At 38.8% G+C, this 20,058-nt stretch overlaps 1 protein-coding gene across 2 annotated transcripts in view; it reads left to right on the forward strand.

Annotated features, from left to right (window-relative positions):
* The window catches only part of PDE4D (phosphodiesterase 4D), a 350,395-nt gene that overhangs the window by 287,552 nt on the left and 42,785 nt on the right, over positions 1-20,058 (forward strand). For both annotated transcript variants that reach the window (XM_066568867.1, XM_066568868.1), the window contains exon 6: positions 19,419-19,531. In XM_066568867.1, coding sequence (XP_066424964.1) covers positions 19,419-19,531 — 113 coding nt within the window. The remainder of the gene's footprint in view (positions 1-19,418; positions 19,532-20,058) is intronic.

Consider the following 20,058-nt stretch of genomic DNA (forward strand, 5'->3'; position numbering starts at 1 on the left):
CCTTTCCCTCTGTTGACTTTGGACATGTCACTGTGATCTCTGAAAATCCCCCTGCTAGCAATGTGAAACAGTTCCCATTCTCAGATTTAAAAGCAGATACTTTATGAGACAGTCTAGAAAACATAGCTGAAAGAGACAGTGTGTGCCTAACTGTGGCACTCTGTAACTGGATTATAACTGAATGCTGCTTAAATTGGCTAGCTTTTTGTAGCCTTATGGATGTAGACACAAATTCACTTAAATGAAACACTTTTAAACTAATTTCCCAGAGAGAAGTGGTTGCCCTGAAATGAGAATGCCCCTGTTTGCTGAGTACACATCAACCATTGTAAAACACTCTCAGCTTGCTTAGCTCCTATTTAATTTTCCTAGTTACTTTTATAGTTTTCTTCAGCCTAAGCCTATACATCATATATCTGATACTGTGTATTAATATCATATCTATTTGCTCGGTAATCCATAAAAAAGAGAATTATGCATTAAAAAGAGAGAGAGAGAGAGAGAGAAAGTGAGAATTTACGGTGATACTTTCTGTATTTCTCCAAAGAGATTTTCCAAATCCCTTTAATGACAAATTTCCTTCATTTAGATACTGTGCTTCATGAAATAACTTGGCTAAGGACAATGCACATGGTATTACCTGTAGTCCTCTATTTGGTGCTTGACCTGAATTCATTCACCATATAAAATCCTTAGACTATATCAGAACTATTTAAATGTACTTGTAAAAGGAGCTTTATTGTAATTGAGCTGTCCTTGAAATAAGTCGAGTGACTCTATCTTGAATTGTAACATTTACAATGTGAATTATTGAATTAAATAGCTGTTATCATTAGTTAGATTAGTTATCTAGTAGTTGTTATTATTATAAATATTCATTAGTATATTTTATCTTTCACATTTCTGATAAATTTGCTTAAAACATCATAATGAAGAACTTTATTATTGTCAATATCATAAAGGTATAAGATCTACAAGAATTTGAAGTAGTTCTGTTTGCATCACTTCATGTAATAAAATTTACATTATTAATACACAAGTAGTACGTATGTAATAAAGACATGAGTCAGAGATGGAGAGGTCTGACTGTGTTTCCCAGGACTAGCCATCCAGCACTGATGTATTTTACAAAATATCAGTTCTTTCTTGTGCTCTTTCTCAGTCCAGCCTGAGCTGTTTTGTGAAGTGGTTGCTGTTCTGCACAGTGCCCATGGCACAGTCACAGCTTCAGGGAAGCTTGCACAGGAGATTTCTTGCAACTGATGCCTCTTGCAAGCATCCTGGGTATTCTCATGCTGCAACACCTCTGGTATCAATGATGTTTTGAAAGACAACAACACAATAGTGTTTTGCTACCTTTCAGAATCAGAATCTTAGAAGAACACTCAATTTTTCCTAAAGGATTAACGCTTCTAGATTTACTTGTTTTTTAAAAAAGAAAATACTGTGAAAGAAAATTGTTGATATAGTCATCTTTGGAAAATAATGAGCACATATATAATTTCTGTACATTTTGCCCCTCACCACTTCTGTCCTGTGCAGCTTTTTAAATCTAGAACAGAGTTAACACTTAACATGAGCATCCTAGAAGATTTCATTTTAAATCTGGATGTTGACTATTTATCCTCTGTTACATAATCAGAGGTAGGAAGGCAGTAACAGAAGCAGTCCACACAGCTGGACCTTCTATGTGAAAAAGTCAAAATACTAAGGGTGTTGGTCTGACATATTTTTGTCACCTGGTTATAACTTGCAGTGTCAGGACTAACTCATTCCAGCTAAAGTCTGAAAAACAGTAAATATTTTAGTATTGGAAGAATTTACTAGGTGCGGGTAATCAACTTTTTAACATAGGATTTTTCAGTATCTCTGAAGAGTCCACACTCTGATGTTCTTGATTGTTAGCATCACTGATTTAATAACAAGAGAAGTGTCCTTTTTTGTTGTCAGTACCACTGTACCAGTAAGCAGCTCCAGACCTGGATGAGGGCTTGTACTGATAAGCTATAGCTGCTGGTCTGTGTCTCAAAGAGGTTTTTATTATTATTAGAATGTAAAGGAAGAAGGCTATAGGTGGGTAGATTCAAAAGAAAGGAATGATGGAACTATGAAGAAAAAATTCACTTTGATGGCATTATTTGGTGTGAGAGGTGGTTGATGCAAAACAGCAGCAGCCTTCATTTTGGCAGTTTTAAATACATAATAGCAACTGGAACATAGGGCATACCCTATATACCAGTCAGGATGGTATAGCCTTGCTAAGATATAGACAAGACCCTGCATGTGTGGAACTGCAGTAGAACTGCAAATCCCACAGTTTAAAGGAGAAGGGACCAGATAAGTAATGTCTCAGGACTGAGTCAGGAATGAGATCTAAAGACAGCTTGTAAAGTATTTAAACCCTAATGCAAATGGCTAATTTTTGGCATATTAAAAAAGAAGTAGCCATAGGAGTGGTGTTATGAATTATGTGAACATACAGAGACTGAGCTAGTTAGGGAGATCAGGTCTATGTTAATGTTTTCACAAAGTTTCAAAACTGCTCTGTTATCTATTTTCTTGGTGAAAGTTATGACCAAGGTCATGCCAATTGCCAGATCCTGCTGCCATGAAGCACCTGCTGGGTATATTCTTACTCAAGCCCTGAAATTGTTTCTAAGAAGTATCTAATAAACATGTTTCTTTGTACCTTAATGATGCTTTTGTTACTTTTACTGGAATTGCATTGATGTTTACAGGTCTCCTACTGATCAGGTTAACACATGTAATAGCTCATAAGAGGAGCTATTTATTTTCTAGATTTGCCTGTGCAAGCCTGAGCTATTAGGTTCTGCAAATCGATGCTAACAACATGAAAAGAAAAAGCAATAGGCTTTAAAGCATAAAGTTACACTTAATCAATATAAACAATAAAATCTAGAGTCTTTTGGGCAATATTTTGAGAAAAATTAGAAAGGCCATGCCTCATAGTTAGCCAGGTGTACAATTTAAAGTTCTTTGTTGACTTTGTTTAAAGATAATAATGGAGAGAGCTGTGCTCTTATTAAATAGCTCTGACTTTGAATTCAAGGAAACTCTAAGAATAAAACTGCATGTTTAATGTTTGTTTGTGACTTCTGATAGTTAAATGCAGGAATTCCTTGTAAATCATTATGGGTTTTTCATAATTTCCAAAAAGAGAAATAATAGCTAAATGGGGTATGAAATAAAAGCAAAGTATACAGGTTATGTAAGCATATTCAGAGAAATAATGAAATAGCTCAGGAAATGTTCAACAATAAAAAACCATTAGGCATCCATGAAGGTTGTTATAGAGAGTTTTTTAAAGGTCATGCTTGCGTTTAACTTGGTGATAAAAGAATAAACTACTTTTCCTAGGTACTTTATCTGAACATCAACAACACAGCTGGAAAAATACCATAAAATCAATAACATCCTTTTGTCTCGTTGACATTATGTGCATAGAGCTACATTAACTGTACCAAAAATATCCCTTTTGTGTCAATGAGTTCCAACAGACAAAGAAGAAGAAAGAAATTAATATGCTGCCACTTACAGAGTAATAGCTTAAAAAATAATAACCATCTTGCCCTGGGTACTGCATTTAATTTAATTTTATTTTATTGGAAAGAAACAGTCCTTTCTTGTGGACTTCGAACAAAAATGCCTCACTTTTCTACCTAGACCTTGTTTTCTTCAGGCCTGACATCATACTGCAAGATGACATCACTGAAAAGCCCAAATTTAAATTTTATGTGCTTTACATTTGTTTACATTTCAACTTGGCATTCTCTTTGAAGTCTATTGACATCTATTATCCCTTACTCTTTCAGCCTTCTTACCAGAGGATGTTGGCTGACATTATTATTTACCTCATTAGTGTTGTAATAGTTGTTATGGGATTCCAAATTTTAATTATATTGTAGTATGCACTGCTCTGTTAGGAATCTTTCACACAATGAAGGAGGTACCACATGGAATCAGAAAAGTATATTTGCTGTATATTTTATCTTTGTTTAATTATAGTCTGACTGACAAATAAAAAAATATCCTTCTGGAAAAAGATTATTTGACCATCACCTGGCTGGAGTGCAGGAACTTGAAGAATACTTTATATTTCTTTGGTGAGAATTTATACTTCAGTCTTTCATCAAAAAAAAATTAAATCATGGAAGTTAATTAATTTTTAAAGGATATTCATAATTGAGGCAAAGGGGACATTAATGTTAAAATTGGCTACACACTATTCATGGATGTTCATGGGGATTTGCAATTAATGTTCAAGTAAAGGAGTCTTATATAGACAATGCTCTTGGGCATTGTGGGATTTTTGGAGGATGGTGCTGTGCAGGGCCAGTAGTGGATTCTTTCTCCTCAGCTTATTCTGTGCTTCTGTGATTCTGATTTAGAAAGACATGGCAGGACAGACTGAATTTACATGTGCAGATGCTCAGTGATAAACAACTTTCTGGTCTCAAATCTTTAAATGAAATTCTGGAGCACAGCTTTTTCTTCTTAACATCTCACCACTGACTACCTTAATGCACTTTGCTGTCACGGGTGTTGTGAATTTGGGTGAGTGATTCTGAATGTTTATGCATATTAGAGACTTTCATAGAGTGTCCTTACGCCGTCTATTTAAAGTGATTAAGAATGCCAATCTAGGAAGGCTGTGAAGTACTTCCCAATAGGTTTTTGCCAAGTAGAGCAGGGCAGGGAAATCCTTTGTACTTTATATGTAGGGAGTATAAACCTTTATATGTAGGGAGTATAAACATATGTCTATGTAAAAAGCAGAAAGAAAGCAAAGTAAGAAAATGATAAATTCAGTGCTGAATTCTGGGAGCAACTTAGAGCTATTGAAGACATTAACTGAATTATTTGCATCTAAAATAGTAAACAGAAGTAATCAAAATTATTTTAAATTATTAATAAGCCAAAACTGCTCTAATTTATCTTAAAATAGGAGAGAAAATATGAGTCAAGGGAAAATTAACCTTAGTCTTTTTTAGAACATCACCAAGTGTGAGGATCTAAGGAGATACCCCATTGCTGCACTCATCTGTGGGAATAATGATGTCAGATACAGAGGTACTGGGCTCACCATGACAACCTTTTCCTTTTGGGTAACAGTTGTCTGTAAATTTCCACAATAATTTCAACTATGAGCTATTAATCACATGGAATGTGCTTTAGGTATGTATTAGGACTGAATCATTTGGGAATTTGTTGTAGGATGATAAAAGTTTCTATTTCCAGCTACATAAATCAGGACCAGTTTCAGTAGGTAGGAGGTTCATTTGCGATGGATTAGGTGAATACAATCCCTGGTTCCAAGAAAGACATTTGTTTTGGACTTGTCCTTCACTGTTGAGTAGTGTGCTCTTATCCCCATCCAAAAGTTTATACCCATTTAGTGACATATTGTAAGATATCATTTTATATTTAAATATTTTTTAAAATGTAGCAAACATTAGGAATTTTGCTGAAATAAGTTTAACCTATTTTTTGGTGGAATGATAATTTAGAATTTAAAAGAAATATGCAGAACTGTCTGATTTCTGGCACTCCAAATTTCTCCATGGAACAACAGAGAGAAAAATTCCTTTGGGAATGCACTTCCTTCAGCATATTCCTCCTCTGTCACATTGTGGCTGTCGCATGGATGCCCAAGCATCTCAGGACTTCTGTTGTGTGGATGATGTTTGAAAATATTATCAGCTGATGTCCTTTCCTTCCTAGTAATAAGTTTCATTTTCTGACAGAGTTAATTACACAGCCCTCCTTATCATGTTAAACAATGTGGCAACAATGTGGGGTTTTTTTGGTTTGCCCAACCTTTGCTTTTTTTATTCAGATCTGATGCAGGACTCATGGCTGATGACTGTATTGTAAACCACTAATTGTATTTGTACCAACAAATCGTGACCTTTGTTAGCACACAGCCACCCACAAGTATACCAAATTCCACCTGAATGCTAGGGAGATTGCATTTCTTCTCACATTCTCTTCCATTGTGAATTTCTTCTTCCACCTAACTGCTTTGCTAATAGCAAAATTTTTCTTATGATAAGCAAGAAAATCTTATATTTTTAGCTTTGCTTCCTGAGCAGACTCAAACAGAAACTTCCTATGTTTTTATTTATTGCAGCAGATATAAATGGAACTCTTGCTCCCTTCCCAAGCGTAACATTTTGCTCTTTTGGGTACACTTAGACTGTCATTCAAGCATCACAGCCCTTGGTGGTGCAGTTAGATATGTCTTTTTTTTCTCTGAGAGCTTGCTATCACTACTATATTAACTTTAGCTGCAAGACATATTTTGCCCCAAAATTATTCTCATGCAATTGGTGATGCAAGTCAAATTGTGACCCAAAATTATTCTTGTTGTATGAAGAAAAAATTTTGAAGATCTTGAAGATAACAGGGTAACTGAGAATCATTTTTAATCACATTACTTCTAGATAAGCGTTTTTCCTGGGTGGAACCCTAAGCTGAATTTCAGAGATCTGACTTCTGATCACAGTTGTGGATAAGCAAGGTAGATGGTATAGATTTCATAACTTATTTTCCCCCTCTGTGCCTCTCTTTCAGAATACAGATACTTTAATTTGTGGACTGTGTCATAATCCAGTGTTCTTAATGCAAGTAAGAATCAGAAGAGACTTGAAATTCAGTTTTTTAACTTCTTTAGCATTACTATAGTATGTATATTTAATCCATTTTAAACCAACTAGTGACCAAACTTCTGTAGAAATATACAAGTCCATGAAAAAAATTATGTTTATTTGATTTTTTCATGCAATGTAATTAATATTTCCCATTGCCTCACTTTATTTCTCTATAGTAAAACAAGAAGTCATTAGACTGATAGGCACCATAAATTTAGATAAACTGAATTTTCAGCTGTTATTCTGGCTTGCAAAAAGCTATACTGATAACACCTGTGAGCAGATGAATGCTACTCTTATGTGAAATCTTACTCTAAAAAATTGAGTATTTCTTCCACTTGATCTTCATCTGTAAGGGATTATAGAATTTTTGGCTGGGTTCTTGTCATGTGATGATACTCTACATGTTAATGATGGGGAGCTGGAAGGCATGATGAAGATGCTTGCCAAGAATAATTGGCTTCTACTGTGTGGAGCAGCTCAAATATTGTGTTACAGTATGCAATTTGGGTGTCCATATTGCCTGTAGTGCAAAGCATTTCATTAATCTGCAACAGCAAGCTGAGCTTCCTTTGGGCTGTCTCCTTACATATTTATTGAGCAAGCTACATGCAGCACTTGAGAAAAGATTGTCATTTCCAGGTATGGTCAGAGTTCTCTTTAGAATATAAAGAAATTAATCCTAGTCTTCTTCTTTCAATTTTTTTTTTCCTAATGGCTGTCATATTCTGCTAATTATTCTTGTGGCTTTCTATTAAATCTAAAAACTTTGCTGGCACAAGGAGTTGGATGGCAAGAGTAGTTTTGGAGCTCTCTGTGGGCTGGTAAAAGAATTGTTATATCCTTATATACATGCTATTTATTAAACTTTAGCAGTGTTCTCAAAAGCAGGCTTCTGCCATTTCAGATTTGTCATCTGTAACATATGGAGACATTGGAGTTCTTTGGTCAGTTGAATCTGTCTTGTTTTCTTGTCTCCAAACACTTTTTATGTGCTTCTCCTACTCTTTATCTGTACATATTCCTTTAGACTCTGCTCTGCTATTTTTCTTCAGCTTGAAGGGATGGGAGAGATTGAAGGTGCATTTCTCCTCATCCTCAAGGGAAAGCCCAAACATTTTAAATTACTTAGGTCTTTACCTATTCACAGTCAAAGCAAGGATCATCTGAATTCTAGAAGAAGTTATGAGCTGTCCTCAGAATTTTATAGGACAGAATTTCTATAGGAATAATTCAGGTTGGACAGGGCTCTAAACAAATGGATCCAGTTTATGATGTCTTTGTTCATTGCAAGAAGTTTGGACTAGACAACCTTTAAAAGGTCCCTGCCAACTTGAACTGCTCCATGATTCTAGAAACTATGAAGCATCGCTGGCAGGAGGTAAAAAATATTCAACTTTAGGACTGTTAGGTGCATGTGGCTCACTTCATTGAATCATCCCAGAGAAGAAAATAATTTGTCTGATTTTATTCACAGCACATACCTTCCTGCTGTGAGCTCAGCAGCACACAGTCCAGCACAGCCTCATCCTGTGGCTCTTCATGTTAGACACACTAGGGTGGCCCAAGCTGCAGTTCACCAGTGCCTGTGCCTGGCAAGCAAGGCCAGCAGCACTCAACCAAGCTTAGGGACTGCTATTTATCTTTGAGAAAAAAATGCTGTGTTGACAATGAACTGTTTTAAAGTTTGTGGTAATATGAGGTAACTGTGTAGATTATGTAAAACACTCATTTTTGCCTTTCACATTTCATTACCTTGACCACTTGTCCAAACTCACTGGAACACATAGCTTGTCCTGTTTGCTGGACTAACTTTACAGACTTATCTTCTTACGCCTTAGTTTGAATTAATTTGTATAAACAAATGCAAGCTACAGGCCACATCCTCATGTACAGTAAATCAGTGTGCCACTATTAAAATCTGATGTCTACCTATTGTCTAAGATATAGCCATTTATTTTTCCATGATTTCCTTTGCAGAGATGTACTGTTTTTAGAGGACAAGGTGTTAAAACTATACATCTGCATACAAAACATTCTTCTTGCCTTAAAAAAAGAGTGACCTTTACACTGTACCAGATGGAATTTAAATCAGAACACTCTTCCACATTTAAGGTTAAAACAGGTTGTGAAACCCATTAAGTAATCAAGAGTCACACCAATAGTTGTGTCACAGAGGTTAAGAGAATTTACCTGATAATCAAAGCCTGATTCAAAGTTCCTTATGGCAGAATATTCAGCTACTTGTTCTAGCTTGCTATGTGCTTATTTTTAATGAACACACATTTCTTTAAAAATAATCAGGTTTTAATTTATTCTGGTCACTTGCAGTGTTTGTCAGGACTCAGAATTGTGCCCAATCCTGTTCAATATCTTTATTGATTATCTGAATTAGGGGATTGAGCGTAGCCTCAATAAGTTTGGGGACCACATCATGTTGGATGGTAGTATTGGAAGGCTTTAGAGAGGGGTTGGGGGATGTGAGATAGATGGGCTGAAACTGACAATATGAAGTTCAACAAGGCCCAGTGCCAGGTCCTGCCCTTGGGTCACAACAGCCCCAGGCAGTGCCACAGGCTGGGGCAGAGTGGCTGGAAAGGACCTGGGGGTGCTGGTGACAGCAGCTGAACATGAGCCAGGCTGTGCCCAGGTGGCCAAGAAGGCCAATGGCATCCTGGCCTGGATCAGCAATGCTGTGGCCAGCAGGGCCAGGGCAGGGATTGTGCCCCTGTGCTGGGCCCTGCTGAGGCCACACCTCAAGAGGTCAAAAAAGAAAACACAACCACCACTGTCATTTTACAACCTCTATTCATCACTCCTTCTATCACTCCTGGCAACTCTGGAGTGATACCAGTGAAATTCTGGTTTGTTGCAGTCAGTGGGAGTTATGCACAAGAATTCATTTGAGCTGTGGTTTTATCTGCTATTCTTTTCCTGTTGAAAAGTTTTATTATCTAATGACTATTATCTATTTATAACATTTTCCTTCTTGGAAAATTCATTGTCTTATTCTGGAGTCTTACCAAATTGAGCACCTCTTCTTGTTTTATAGCTAATCTCATTCTTTTTCAATCAGCTCCTTTATTCCTCATTGAATTTCATTGTCTACCACAATGACTTCCAAAACAATCAAAGAAAATGTTCATCATAACTATATTTGGTATTTTTTAACTCCTCATATCAGGGACTTCCCTCTAGCAGGTACAATAAGCTTGATGTGCATGATGCTGAACACCAGTGCCCACCAAACCTGATCTATCACTCCTTCTCTCAACTGGACTGGGAGAGAAAGAATAACAAAAGGGTCACAGGTTGAGATAAGGCCAGAAAGAGATTATTCACTGGTTACCATCACAGGCAAAACAGACTTGACTTAGGAAAATTAGTTTAATTTATTAACAATCAGATCAAAGTAAGATAATGAGAATTAAAACTCAAATATTAACATCTCAAAATTTTAAAATCACCCTTCCACCTTGTCCCCTACTTTCTGTGCTTAACTCTGTTCCCAGTTTCCTCTACCTTTTCCCCTCCAGTGTTGCAGAGGAGTGGGTAATGGAGGTTATGGTTAGTTCATCACACATTGTTTCTGTCACTGCTTCTTCCTCAAGATGTGACTCCTTCACCTGCTCCATCATGGGGTATATCCCACTGGAGACAGTTCTCTGTGTACTTCCCCAGCGTGAGCCCTTCCCACTGACTGCAGTTCTTCACAAACTGCTCCAGCTTTGCTTCCACGGGCTGCAGTCCATCAGGTGCCCCACAGAGTCACAGGTCCCTGCCAGGACCTTACTCCAGCACAGTTTTCCTGTGGGGTCACAGCTGACTTCCAGGCATCCAGCTGCTCCAGCATGGGCCTCCTTCATGGGCTGCAGCTGCCTCCCCATGTCTGCACCAGGGGCTGCAGGGAAATCTCAGCTCCAGCTCCTGGAGCACTTCCTGCTCTCCCTTCTGCACTGACCTTGGTGTCTTCAGGGCTGCTCCTGTCACATATCCTCACCTTTTCTGGCCACAATTTGCTTCTGCACAACAACTTTTTTCCTCTTAAATACATTATCCCAGAGGTATTTGCCATGGTCACTGACAGACTCAGCCTTGGCCCATGGTGGATCCATCCTCGAGTTGCCTGGCACTGCTTAAAAATATAGTTTAAAAATTGTATGTATCTTATTTTCCAATATTTGCATTTTAACTGATGACTGATGACATTTAAAATGCTTATGCTTCCCTAAAAAATTTGAAAGACTTATATTTCTCTTGGATGAACTGATTTCACCAGCAACATGTAGAGGTGCTCTGCTCCAGTCAGCTGCTGATGCTCTAATTCTTCAGGAGAAAAGTGGTGTTGGCCCCCTGATCTCAGAACAGTTTATTTTGTTTTTAAAATGCAGTTGCTGGAAATGTTGAAGTCCACACATGAATTTTGTTACTGGGACTAAAACTGCTACTTTTTTTTTTCCTTCTTTACAAAAAAGCTTTTGATAACTTCCATGGTTCAGTTTTGTGTTTTGTATGTTAGATCATGTTACTTGGGTTGATTTTTTTAATTTCTGTTTTGATTTTTACGTATTATGTTCTCTGTCTTTTATATTCTCCTGTGGTTTGACAAAAAGCAAAATGAGAAGAAAAATTATACTTGCAGGTCTATAAGGGGAGAAACTTCCTATTTATCCATATTGGAAGAACATTAACAGAAAAAAAAACTAGGGGAGAAGATCCTGAATTTTAATGGATTTATACCATCTAATCCTGAATATGTCTCTTGAGTACTACTAGAATAATGTTTTGAATATATTTATAAGTAGTTATGCAAAAACCAAGGAGATTATGAAAGTATTTATGACAATAGTAAAAGTTTTGTTAGAATTACCTAACCAAAACAAGGCTTTATGCACCATCCTAGTCTTATACTTGTAAGCAAAAGGATTATTCACTTCTTCAGCACTGTCACAGAGAAGTATGGAATTTTACAAGAGATGGAGGACATGATCTGCACATTTTGTAGAGTGAGTCTGATTCAGCACATATTCACCGGGAAAAATCTGACAAGAGTATCCATTCAGAAAAGAAATTTTACACATTTATATTTAGTGATTTTTATTTCTTGTTTTCATCATAATGTCCATACCAATATATACGAAAAGGGCTCTTCAGCAAGATCCTGATGGGAACTGTGTAATATCCTTTGACCCCAAAGACTACTACAGAATTGCAAACATGACAGCATTTGAGCCACACACTCTTTTACAAAAATGGCTTTTATTTTCTCAATTGCTAATTTAATCACAGAATGGTGGAAACTGAAAGGGACTTCTGCAGGCCACATAGTCCAATCCTCCTGCTTAGGCAGTGCCAGCTGTAGCTGGTTGCTTAAATTAAGTCCTGATGACTTTTGAAGATTTACAAGCATAGAGACTCCACAGAACAACCTGTGCCAGTGTTCAGTCACCCTCACAGGGAAAGTTTTGCAATGTTCAGAGGGAACATCCTGTTGTTTAGTTCATGCCTCTTGCCTCTGATTTTGTTCCACTTTGAAAACCTTTCACTTTTCTCATTATGTTGAATCAACAGCAGTATCCTTCTTGGAAAGAAACTGGCTTACAGCTACAGGGGAAACTGATTTGAGGATATACCCTTTCCACTAGAAGAAATATTTTTTCTAGGATACAAAAATAGGACAAGAAAGCAACTTGAGCAATGAATCCATTATTGAACTCCTTGTCCACAAGAGAATAGAATTGACACAATTCCCTCATAACTGTTGAGAGAAAAAGAAATTTAAAAAAGAAACAGACCTGTTCTCAAAATTAAGTTTTTTTCATGAAAAAAGCAATAAAATTACATTAAAAGGACATTCTGCTACTTGAGCTACTTGAAAATCAAGAGCTTCCCCTTTTTGCTTCATTTTGGGCAAGGTTGATTGCTTGATGAAAAGGCTTAATTCTTTTCTTCAGTGAGTAAATGACAGTGGTCCTTCTAGCAAATTCTTACAGGCAGTGGAGTAAGGAATGTGTTAGTACTATGCCAAATTGGTCAGAGAGGAAAGGAGCACTGGGTAGGGATGAGTGGTAACAGAAGAACCTTCATTTGGCTTTTCTGGATATTTGATAATAGGAAAGAGTGGATTTAAACATTCACACTGCAAAATTTTGGTGTGCTTTGTCATTGAGGCAGTAAATTATTTAAAAATACTCTCTGTACTGAATGCATGTTTTCCTGCTTGGCTTCAACTGAAAACACTTTTTTTAAAAATATTCTGCCTTACTCTGGCATCTCAGGACTGTTTGTTTAGATGAATTTGCAAATACTTCATACAGAAATTCTTCTAGACTTTGGGGCAAATTATATCAGTATAAGTAACTTTGTTTCAGACCTTTTTTTCAAGAAATACACAAAATGTTTACAGAAAAAAATAAAGCCAGCGCAAGTTGGCAGTCTCACACAGAGAAACTGAACCATATAGTGAGAGCCTAATGATACAGTTCTTTATTTAAAGGAATCAGAAGTGTTTTATTTACTCGAAACTAACTGTTTTAGGCCTGTTTCAAGAGCCCAGTAAGTTCTTCCTGGATATCTGCAGTATTCCTGTTACCTGGTCTCATAACAAAATAAACACATACTTTTTATCCTTTTGCCCTTGACATAGAGTCTTAGTACACAGAGATACTGGTTACATGAGATATTTGCCTTGTTCTAAGACCATAAGAGGAATAAAATCTGTTTCAGGAATAAAAATTTCTGTTTTTCTAGATCCTCATTTAATGCATGTTTTGTTTGTACAATTCTTTATGCACTTCTTTTTTATTATGTAACTATAATCAAGTATTTTGACAAGTTAAGCATAACTGGAATTTATCATTTTCCTCCTATTGTACCCTGAAAGTTTCTACCTTCTCTGTTCAAGGAGATAAGGCAGTTTTCACAGCCTAAGGGTAGTGCTACTTATATAAAGCAGTATATCCTTGTCATTTGGACTGTCTCTGTATGTGTAAGGCTACTAACATGTACAAGGAATTTTTCTTTGAGAAGAAACTTGAAGATATTCCTAGCATAGAAAAAATGAGTGTTATGAGTGGGATCTTAAAAGCATTTGATGAGAAACCTGCTGCAGCTGAGTGGTTTTCTCAGATGCTCACTCTAAAATCTGATCAATGGTATTGGTTTGCTTGTGAATGTAGAGAGATGTGCACAAATTTATAGATGTTCAACAAAAAATATCTTTCATAATTACATTTTATCAACAATAACACATGTGAACACTCCACAAAGATGACATTTTGAGTCACAATATGTGTGATTTTTCTCAGTAGATATTAAAAAAAAAAGTTGCAAGAAAATGGATGCTATTTCTGTTCTGAATAAGAGCTAACATGGCTATTATTAATAGAAACTATCAATATTGACTAAATATATCAGTCACTTCAATTTTAGGCTATCAGTTAAGTCTCTAAGTATGAACATCCTCATTTACAGAAGAAATTATTGATTTGAACCTCTGAGGATTTTATTGAAATGGTAGCTGTAAGAGAAACTGAAAAGTCTTGGTTCTGCAATTCTGTTGCTCCAAACTTCAAGCAGTAGGCTGAAGAACAAAAAGATGGACAGAAAATTTGGAGATAATGTCCAGGGTCTGAATCTCACAGTAGATCATAGAATCATAAAATGGTTTGGGTTGGAAGATCATCTACTTCTAAACCCCCTGCCATTGGCAAGGCCACTTTTTTTTCTGCCAGATCAGATTGCTCAGAGCTCCATCCAACCTGGCTTTAAGCACTTCTAGGGATGAGGCATCCCATTGCTTTTCTGGGCAACCTGTTCCAGTGCCTCACCACCCTTGCAGTAAAGACCTTCTCCCAATACCTAATCTCAATCTGCTTTCTTTCAGTTTTAAGCCATCCCCCTTTGTCCTGTCACTACATACACATGCAAAAAGTCTATCTCCATCTTCCCTGACGGTTCCCTTCAAGTACTGGAAAACCACAATTAGGTCACCCCAAAGCCTTCTCTTTTCCAGGTAAAATTATGCCAATGCAATCTTTCCTCATAGGAGAGGTGCTCCATCCCTCTGATCATGCTTGTGGTCTCCTCTGGACTTGTTCATGCAGCTCCATGTCCTTCCTGTGCTGGGAGCCCAGAACTGATGCAGCACTGCAGGTGGGGTCTCACCAGCCACCAGCACCCCCAAGTCCTTCTGGGCAAGGCTGCTCTGGATCTGTTCATCCCCAGCCTGTGTTGATACCAGGTATTACCTCAACCCAGATGCAGAACAAGCACTTGAGCTATTAAATATCATGGAGTTTCCCACAGGCCACATGTTCCCAGCTTGTCCAGGTTCCTTTGGATGACATCCCATCCTTCAGGTGTATCAATGGCTTGGGGTCATCGGTGTACTCGATCCCTTCATCTACATCACTGATGAAGATATTAAATAACTCTGGTCCCAACAAAGACCCCTGAAGGCACCACCTGTCAGTGATGTCCATTGTTATTCTGAGTCCTTGGCCACAACCCTCCAGATGTGACCATCCAACCAATTTATTGTCCATCTAGTAGTCCACTTGTCCAATTCACCTCTCTCCAATTTAGAGAGTAGGATGTTGTGAGGGACCATGTCAAAGGATTTACAGAAGTCCAGGACATCCACAGCCCTTCCCTTGTCTGCTGATGCAGCCAGTCCACTACAAAAGGCCACTGGGTTTGTCAGGCATGATTTATGCTTGGTGAAGCTGTGCTGGTCTCTCGAATCACCTCCCTGTCCTCCATGTGCCTTAGCATAACTTCTAGGAGGATTTCTTCTGTGATCTTCCCAGGCACAGAAGTAACCTTGACAGGTCAGTAGTTCCCATGGTACTCTTTCTACCCTTTTTAAAGATGGGCACAATGTATCATCTTTTCCACTCACAAAGGACTTCTCACCTGACTGCCATGACTTCTCAAATATCACGGAGAGTGGCTTGGTAACTATATCAGCCATTTAGCTGAAGACTCTGGGATGTATATGCAAAGAGAGAAATAAAGACTGTGACAAAGATTTGTCACGTACCTCAGCTTTCTTTTAATCTGTTGTTACCAGTTTATTTTTAGCATTGTTTATCAGGGGGTGCACACCTTCTTTGACTTTCCTTTCCTAGTTAGACCTTCCATTCATTTAGAATAGCCTGGAGGTTTTCAGAGCTTCTTCCAGCAACCTGCAGCTCCAAAAGACAGTACACATGCCAAAACTCTCTGGATCACATCACTGCTTGGCAGAGTTCTTGTCTTGCCTCCAAGACACTCCCATTTTAAGGCAAGTTGTCAGAGCCCTTCACTATGTGCTTGCTGAGTCAACTCTTTTCCAGGATCTTTTTGCGTCACTTAGATAATCTCAATAATTATCTAATTAGACAATAATCAGACAATAATGAAGAATCTGTGCTTATTTTTTGATTTTGCTGTTTTGAAATTCATTAAAATACTGCAAAGATTAGTGCAAATACACTTGAGTGCTTTTCTACTTGAGTGGAAAAGTATAATATTGTTTTTTGTTCTCCAGGAGTAGCAGAATAACATGTATGAAAATCATGACAAACCACTATGTAAAGTGGACATTCTACATAAGTATTGCCATATAGAAATCTTTTCCCTTCAAAAGTTTTGAACAGAAATTGTTCCCAAATAACCATGTGAGTTAAAGTGCAGCCATCTATGGCGGTATGTTAGGCACTGTTCTAAGAATCAAGTCTTTTATAAACACAGACAGTAGAACACTCTTTAAAAAAATAGCTGTGCAGTGCCAAATGATTATGGTAGAGCTTTTTCTTTCTGCTAGCCTTTCATTCTTTGTTTTGTTTTTTTTTTTTTCTATGTACCATATTGAAAGCTACATATATTGGAATTGCCTGTAATCTGTAAACTGAAAAGAGAACACTTGCTGTCACTTCCTTTTTTCTAAAAGCATATACAAAATGACATGCAAATTCTTAAAGCAGTTGGTGTTAAAATGTTCTCTTCCTCATATTAGAGTCTAATGAGACATAAAAGAACCTTTGACATTTCAAGATGCCTCTCATTTACGGAAGTTAATCTGTTTTAAGACTTCATCATCTGGGTGGGAAATCTTGATCATGTGTCTAAAACAAAAAAACCCAATTGGTACATCAGTCCTGGATCTAATTACAGGGTGCTATCTTAGAGGTAACAGAGAAGTCAGAAACAGTGTTGTGAGGCTCTCAAAGCTGCACAGCTGATAATTATTCTTTTATTCGTAGCTTAGTGGCACCGGAGTGTTATACTTGAAAAGCTGTTAACCTCAACATTTTCCATCACATTGTATAACAACAAAAGTGTGGGCCAAATTTAGAGCTTTGGTACTGTTCAGGAAAAAGCTTTCCTACGGTTGTTCTGCCCTTCGGAACTGCAGGTGTGCTTGTTTGATGGGTACTTTGCCATCATTTAGAAAACCTTTTATTTCCATGTAAGATTGGTCTGACAGCTCTGGGTTCTAAGAATTGTCAGGAGGTGCCAAGTCCAGCAACTCTTAAGTCTAGCACTGGCCATCAGAATTTTACTGAGCCTGAGTGGTCAGTCGGGTCCCCACGGCAGTCACAGACTCTTGAAGTGTGGCAGTCTGAAGTGGGAGATTGTGAGAAGCAACCTGAGGGTGAGGTACTTGTGAGTGATGGATTCTGCTTTCTAATGTGCTTTGAGATGTACTGGTAAGGTAAATAATAGATAAAGATTCCTGAATGTAAGGTGCCATTGGTAATGTATATATTTTTGCTAAGTAAATAGCAAACTGAGCATTTTATTAGTTTTACCTGAATATTGTTTCCCTTGAGTTTATTTTGTGGTTTTCATACTTCTACATACTATCTTAAATATTAGAAGGGGTGTTAAGAAGGAAAATCTTGTTAAGAAAAACATGGTTCCCAGTATCTGATTTTCAAGAATTGCTATTTGGCAGACTTCAGGCTAGCAGGAAAATAACATCATACAAATTTGTTTTACTATATTCAAGAACTAGTGATCTGTGATGTGTGTTGCATTATAGACCATCATGGATTCTCTTTCAATAGATAAACAGGCTAGAAATCCTGATTTTTATTGGCCAGGGAATTCCTTTGGATGAGATAGCATTTGTAGTAAGTATGCATCTGAATGACAGAGTTTACAATTTAATGGGAAGGGTTTTTGTTGAGAGTTGGTTAATGTGTTTACCTAAGTGGCAAACACTGAAAAATTTTCATTAAATGGTTCTGCCAATTAATCTCAATTCAAACTTCTTCCTGTGTTACTATTTTTCAGATGATAGTGAACTTTATTCAAAATTGTAGGGTGTTTTTGCAATAGCCACAAGTATGTGAAGTTTAAAAGTTGTGAGGGAACTTGAAGTTTCTGAGCATGTACTCAGAAACATAAAAAGATACAGGTCTAACGTCCTCAGGATGTTGTACAGTAATGCACTGAGCTATTTGGCAGTAGTCCATGCTGGGATGTTTTATTTGAAAAGGAGTTTTAGTTAATTTCTTTTCCTGATTTTTGCTTGTCTGACATTTTGAAAATAAGGTTAATTTGATGTAAAACAACTTAAGAGAGATGTTATAGATGTGAAACAAGTCAAGGGAGATGTTATAGATGTCCATAACCAGCCCATCGAGGAAACATTTCTCTGCCTTGGAGGAATGTTTGCATGTAGCTGATCTATGTGTCCATGCCAAGAGTTTCAAAACTTGATGTATCAGATACATGGCTTGCAAGATGAGATACCTGGGCTAAAACTCACTCAGCTCTGAGTTCAATGTGGAGAAGCATTCTTTCCTTCAGATCTACATTAAAATAAAAAATAGCCAGGCTTGGGTGAGGCTTGCACTCTTTATATAGGATTATTTTTCTAAAATTATTTGCATACTGACAGATTTCCTGTTGTTGGGGAGTTATTGAAGAAGGGTATGTCTTCCTGTCTGCAACTGAAACTTCTGCAAGACAGTTAGTTCCAATATTGCATATTTAGCAATTTTGGTAAAATCATGGTCATTTCTCATATTGTGTTCCTATGCCCAGTTCCAAAACCTTTCCTTCGGTTCTTTTGTCCTTACAGCCAACATGCAATACTCTGTGCCTGCTCTAGCACTCACACACACACACACACACACACACACACACACACATACACACAAACACACACACACACACACATACAGACTCTGGGTTAGAACAAATACGACTGCAGTTATTTGAGCACTCCTTTGACAGCTGGCGCTTCGGCGGGCCGGCGTGGTTCGGAGCACTCACATGCTCTTACACCTTCCCCCACCCTTCTATAAAGGTTACCCTGCAGATTTCTGATGGTGCCGCGGTCGGTAGGTAAGAGAAGGACGGGGAGGACGGCTCAGCGCTCCTGCCGGCGGGGACTGGGTGCCTGTGGGTGCCTGGGCAGCCGAGCCCCGCGCTCTGCGCGCCGTCCCTGCCCCGCCGCGGGGCCGGGGCGCGGAGCGGAGCCGGAGCCTCCCTCAGGGGGCGGCGCTGCGGGCGGCAGCGGCCCCGGGCGGCGGCGAGCCGAGGCCAGGGGCGAGCCCCGCAGGACCAAAGTTACTTGTCCGTGTCGCCCCGGCGTCTCCTCAGAGCGGAGGGGCAGCGCCGCTGCCCGCAGAATGAGGGAGCAGCGCCCGTGTCCGGGCTCCGGGCGGCGCAGGATGGGCGCGCTGGCGCTCCCCGTGAGCCCTGTGACACGCTTGAGAACTGAGCGCGCCTTTTCCTGTCTTTTCGCAGAGGAGGCCTACCAAAAACTGGCTAGCGAGACCATGGAGGAGCTGGACTGGTGCCTGGACCAGCTGGAGACCCTGCAGACCAGGCACTCCGTCAGCGAAATGGCCTCGAACAAGGTAGGAGCCCGCGGGCTCGGCCCCGCCGCCCCGCTCCCCCCGGAACGCGGGCCGGGGTCGCGGCAGCCGGGGCTGCGCTGGGTCAGGGGCGGCCGGAGGGGCCATGGCGCTGGAGCGGCTCCGGACGGAGAAACTTGACCTGGGCAAGCCGTGTCCAAGCGTAGGTTTGGTAGCGGGAGCGGGAGCGGGCTCTGTTGTGGGTTTATGCACCAATTCTTCTAAATTTCAGTTCAAGTTGTGAAAATGATGCAGGTCTTGTAAAGCTAAACTGTTTTCTTGTGTGTGTCAGTTTAAAAACAAAAAGAGATTATTCAGGGCTGCTGGCAATTATGTCTTCAGTTGCTCCTTCTTTTCACAGAACCCCATACAAAATTAGGGATCTTTCCTAGAAACGGTATAGAAAGTAGCATGAAAGGTGATAAAGATAGTTCCTGAGCCCAGAGGAGCTGTATGGTGGATTCGACTTGTAAACAATGATGATGACAGCTCTCATAACGCTATTTGTTATGAAAGAACATGCTCTCAAC

The sequence above is a fragment of the Molothrus aeneus genome, chromosome Z (assembly GCF_037042795.1).
Source record: "Molothrus aeneus isolate 106 chromosome Z, BPBGC_Maene_1.0, whole genome shotgun sequence".
In the NCBI taxonomy this organism is placed as follows: Eukaryota; Metazoa; Chordata; class Aves; order Passeriformes; family Icteridae; genus Molothrus; species Molothrus aeneus.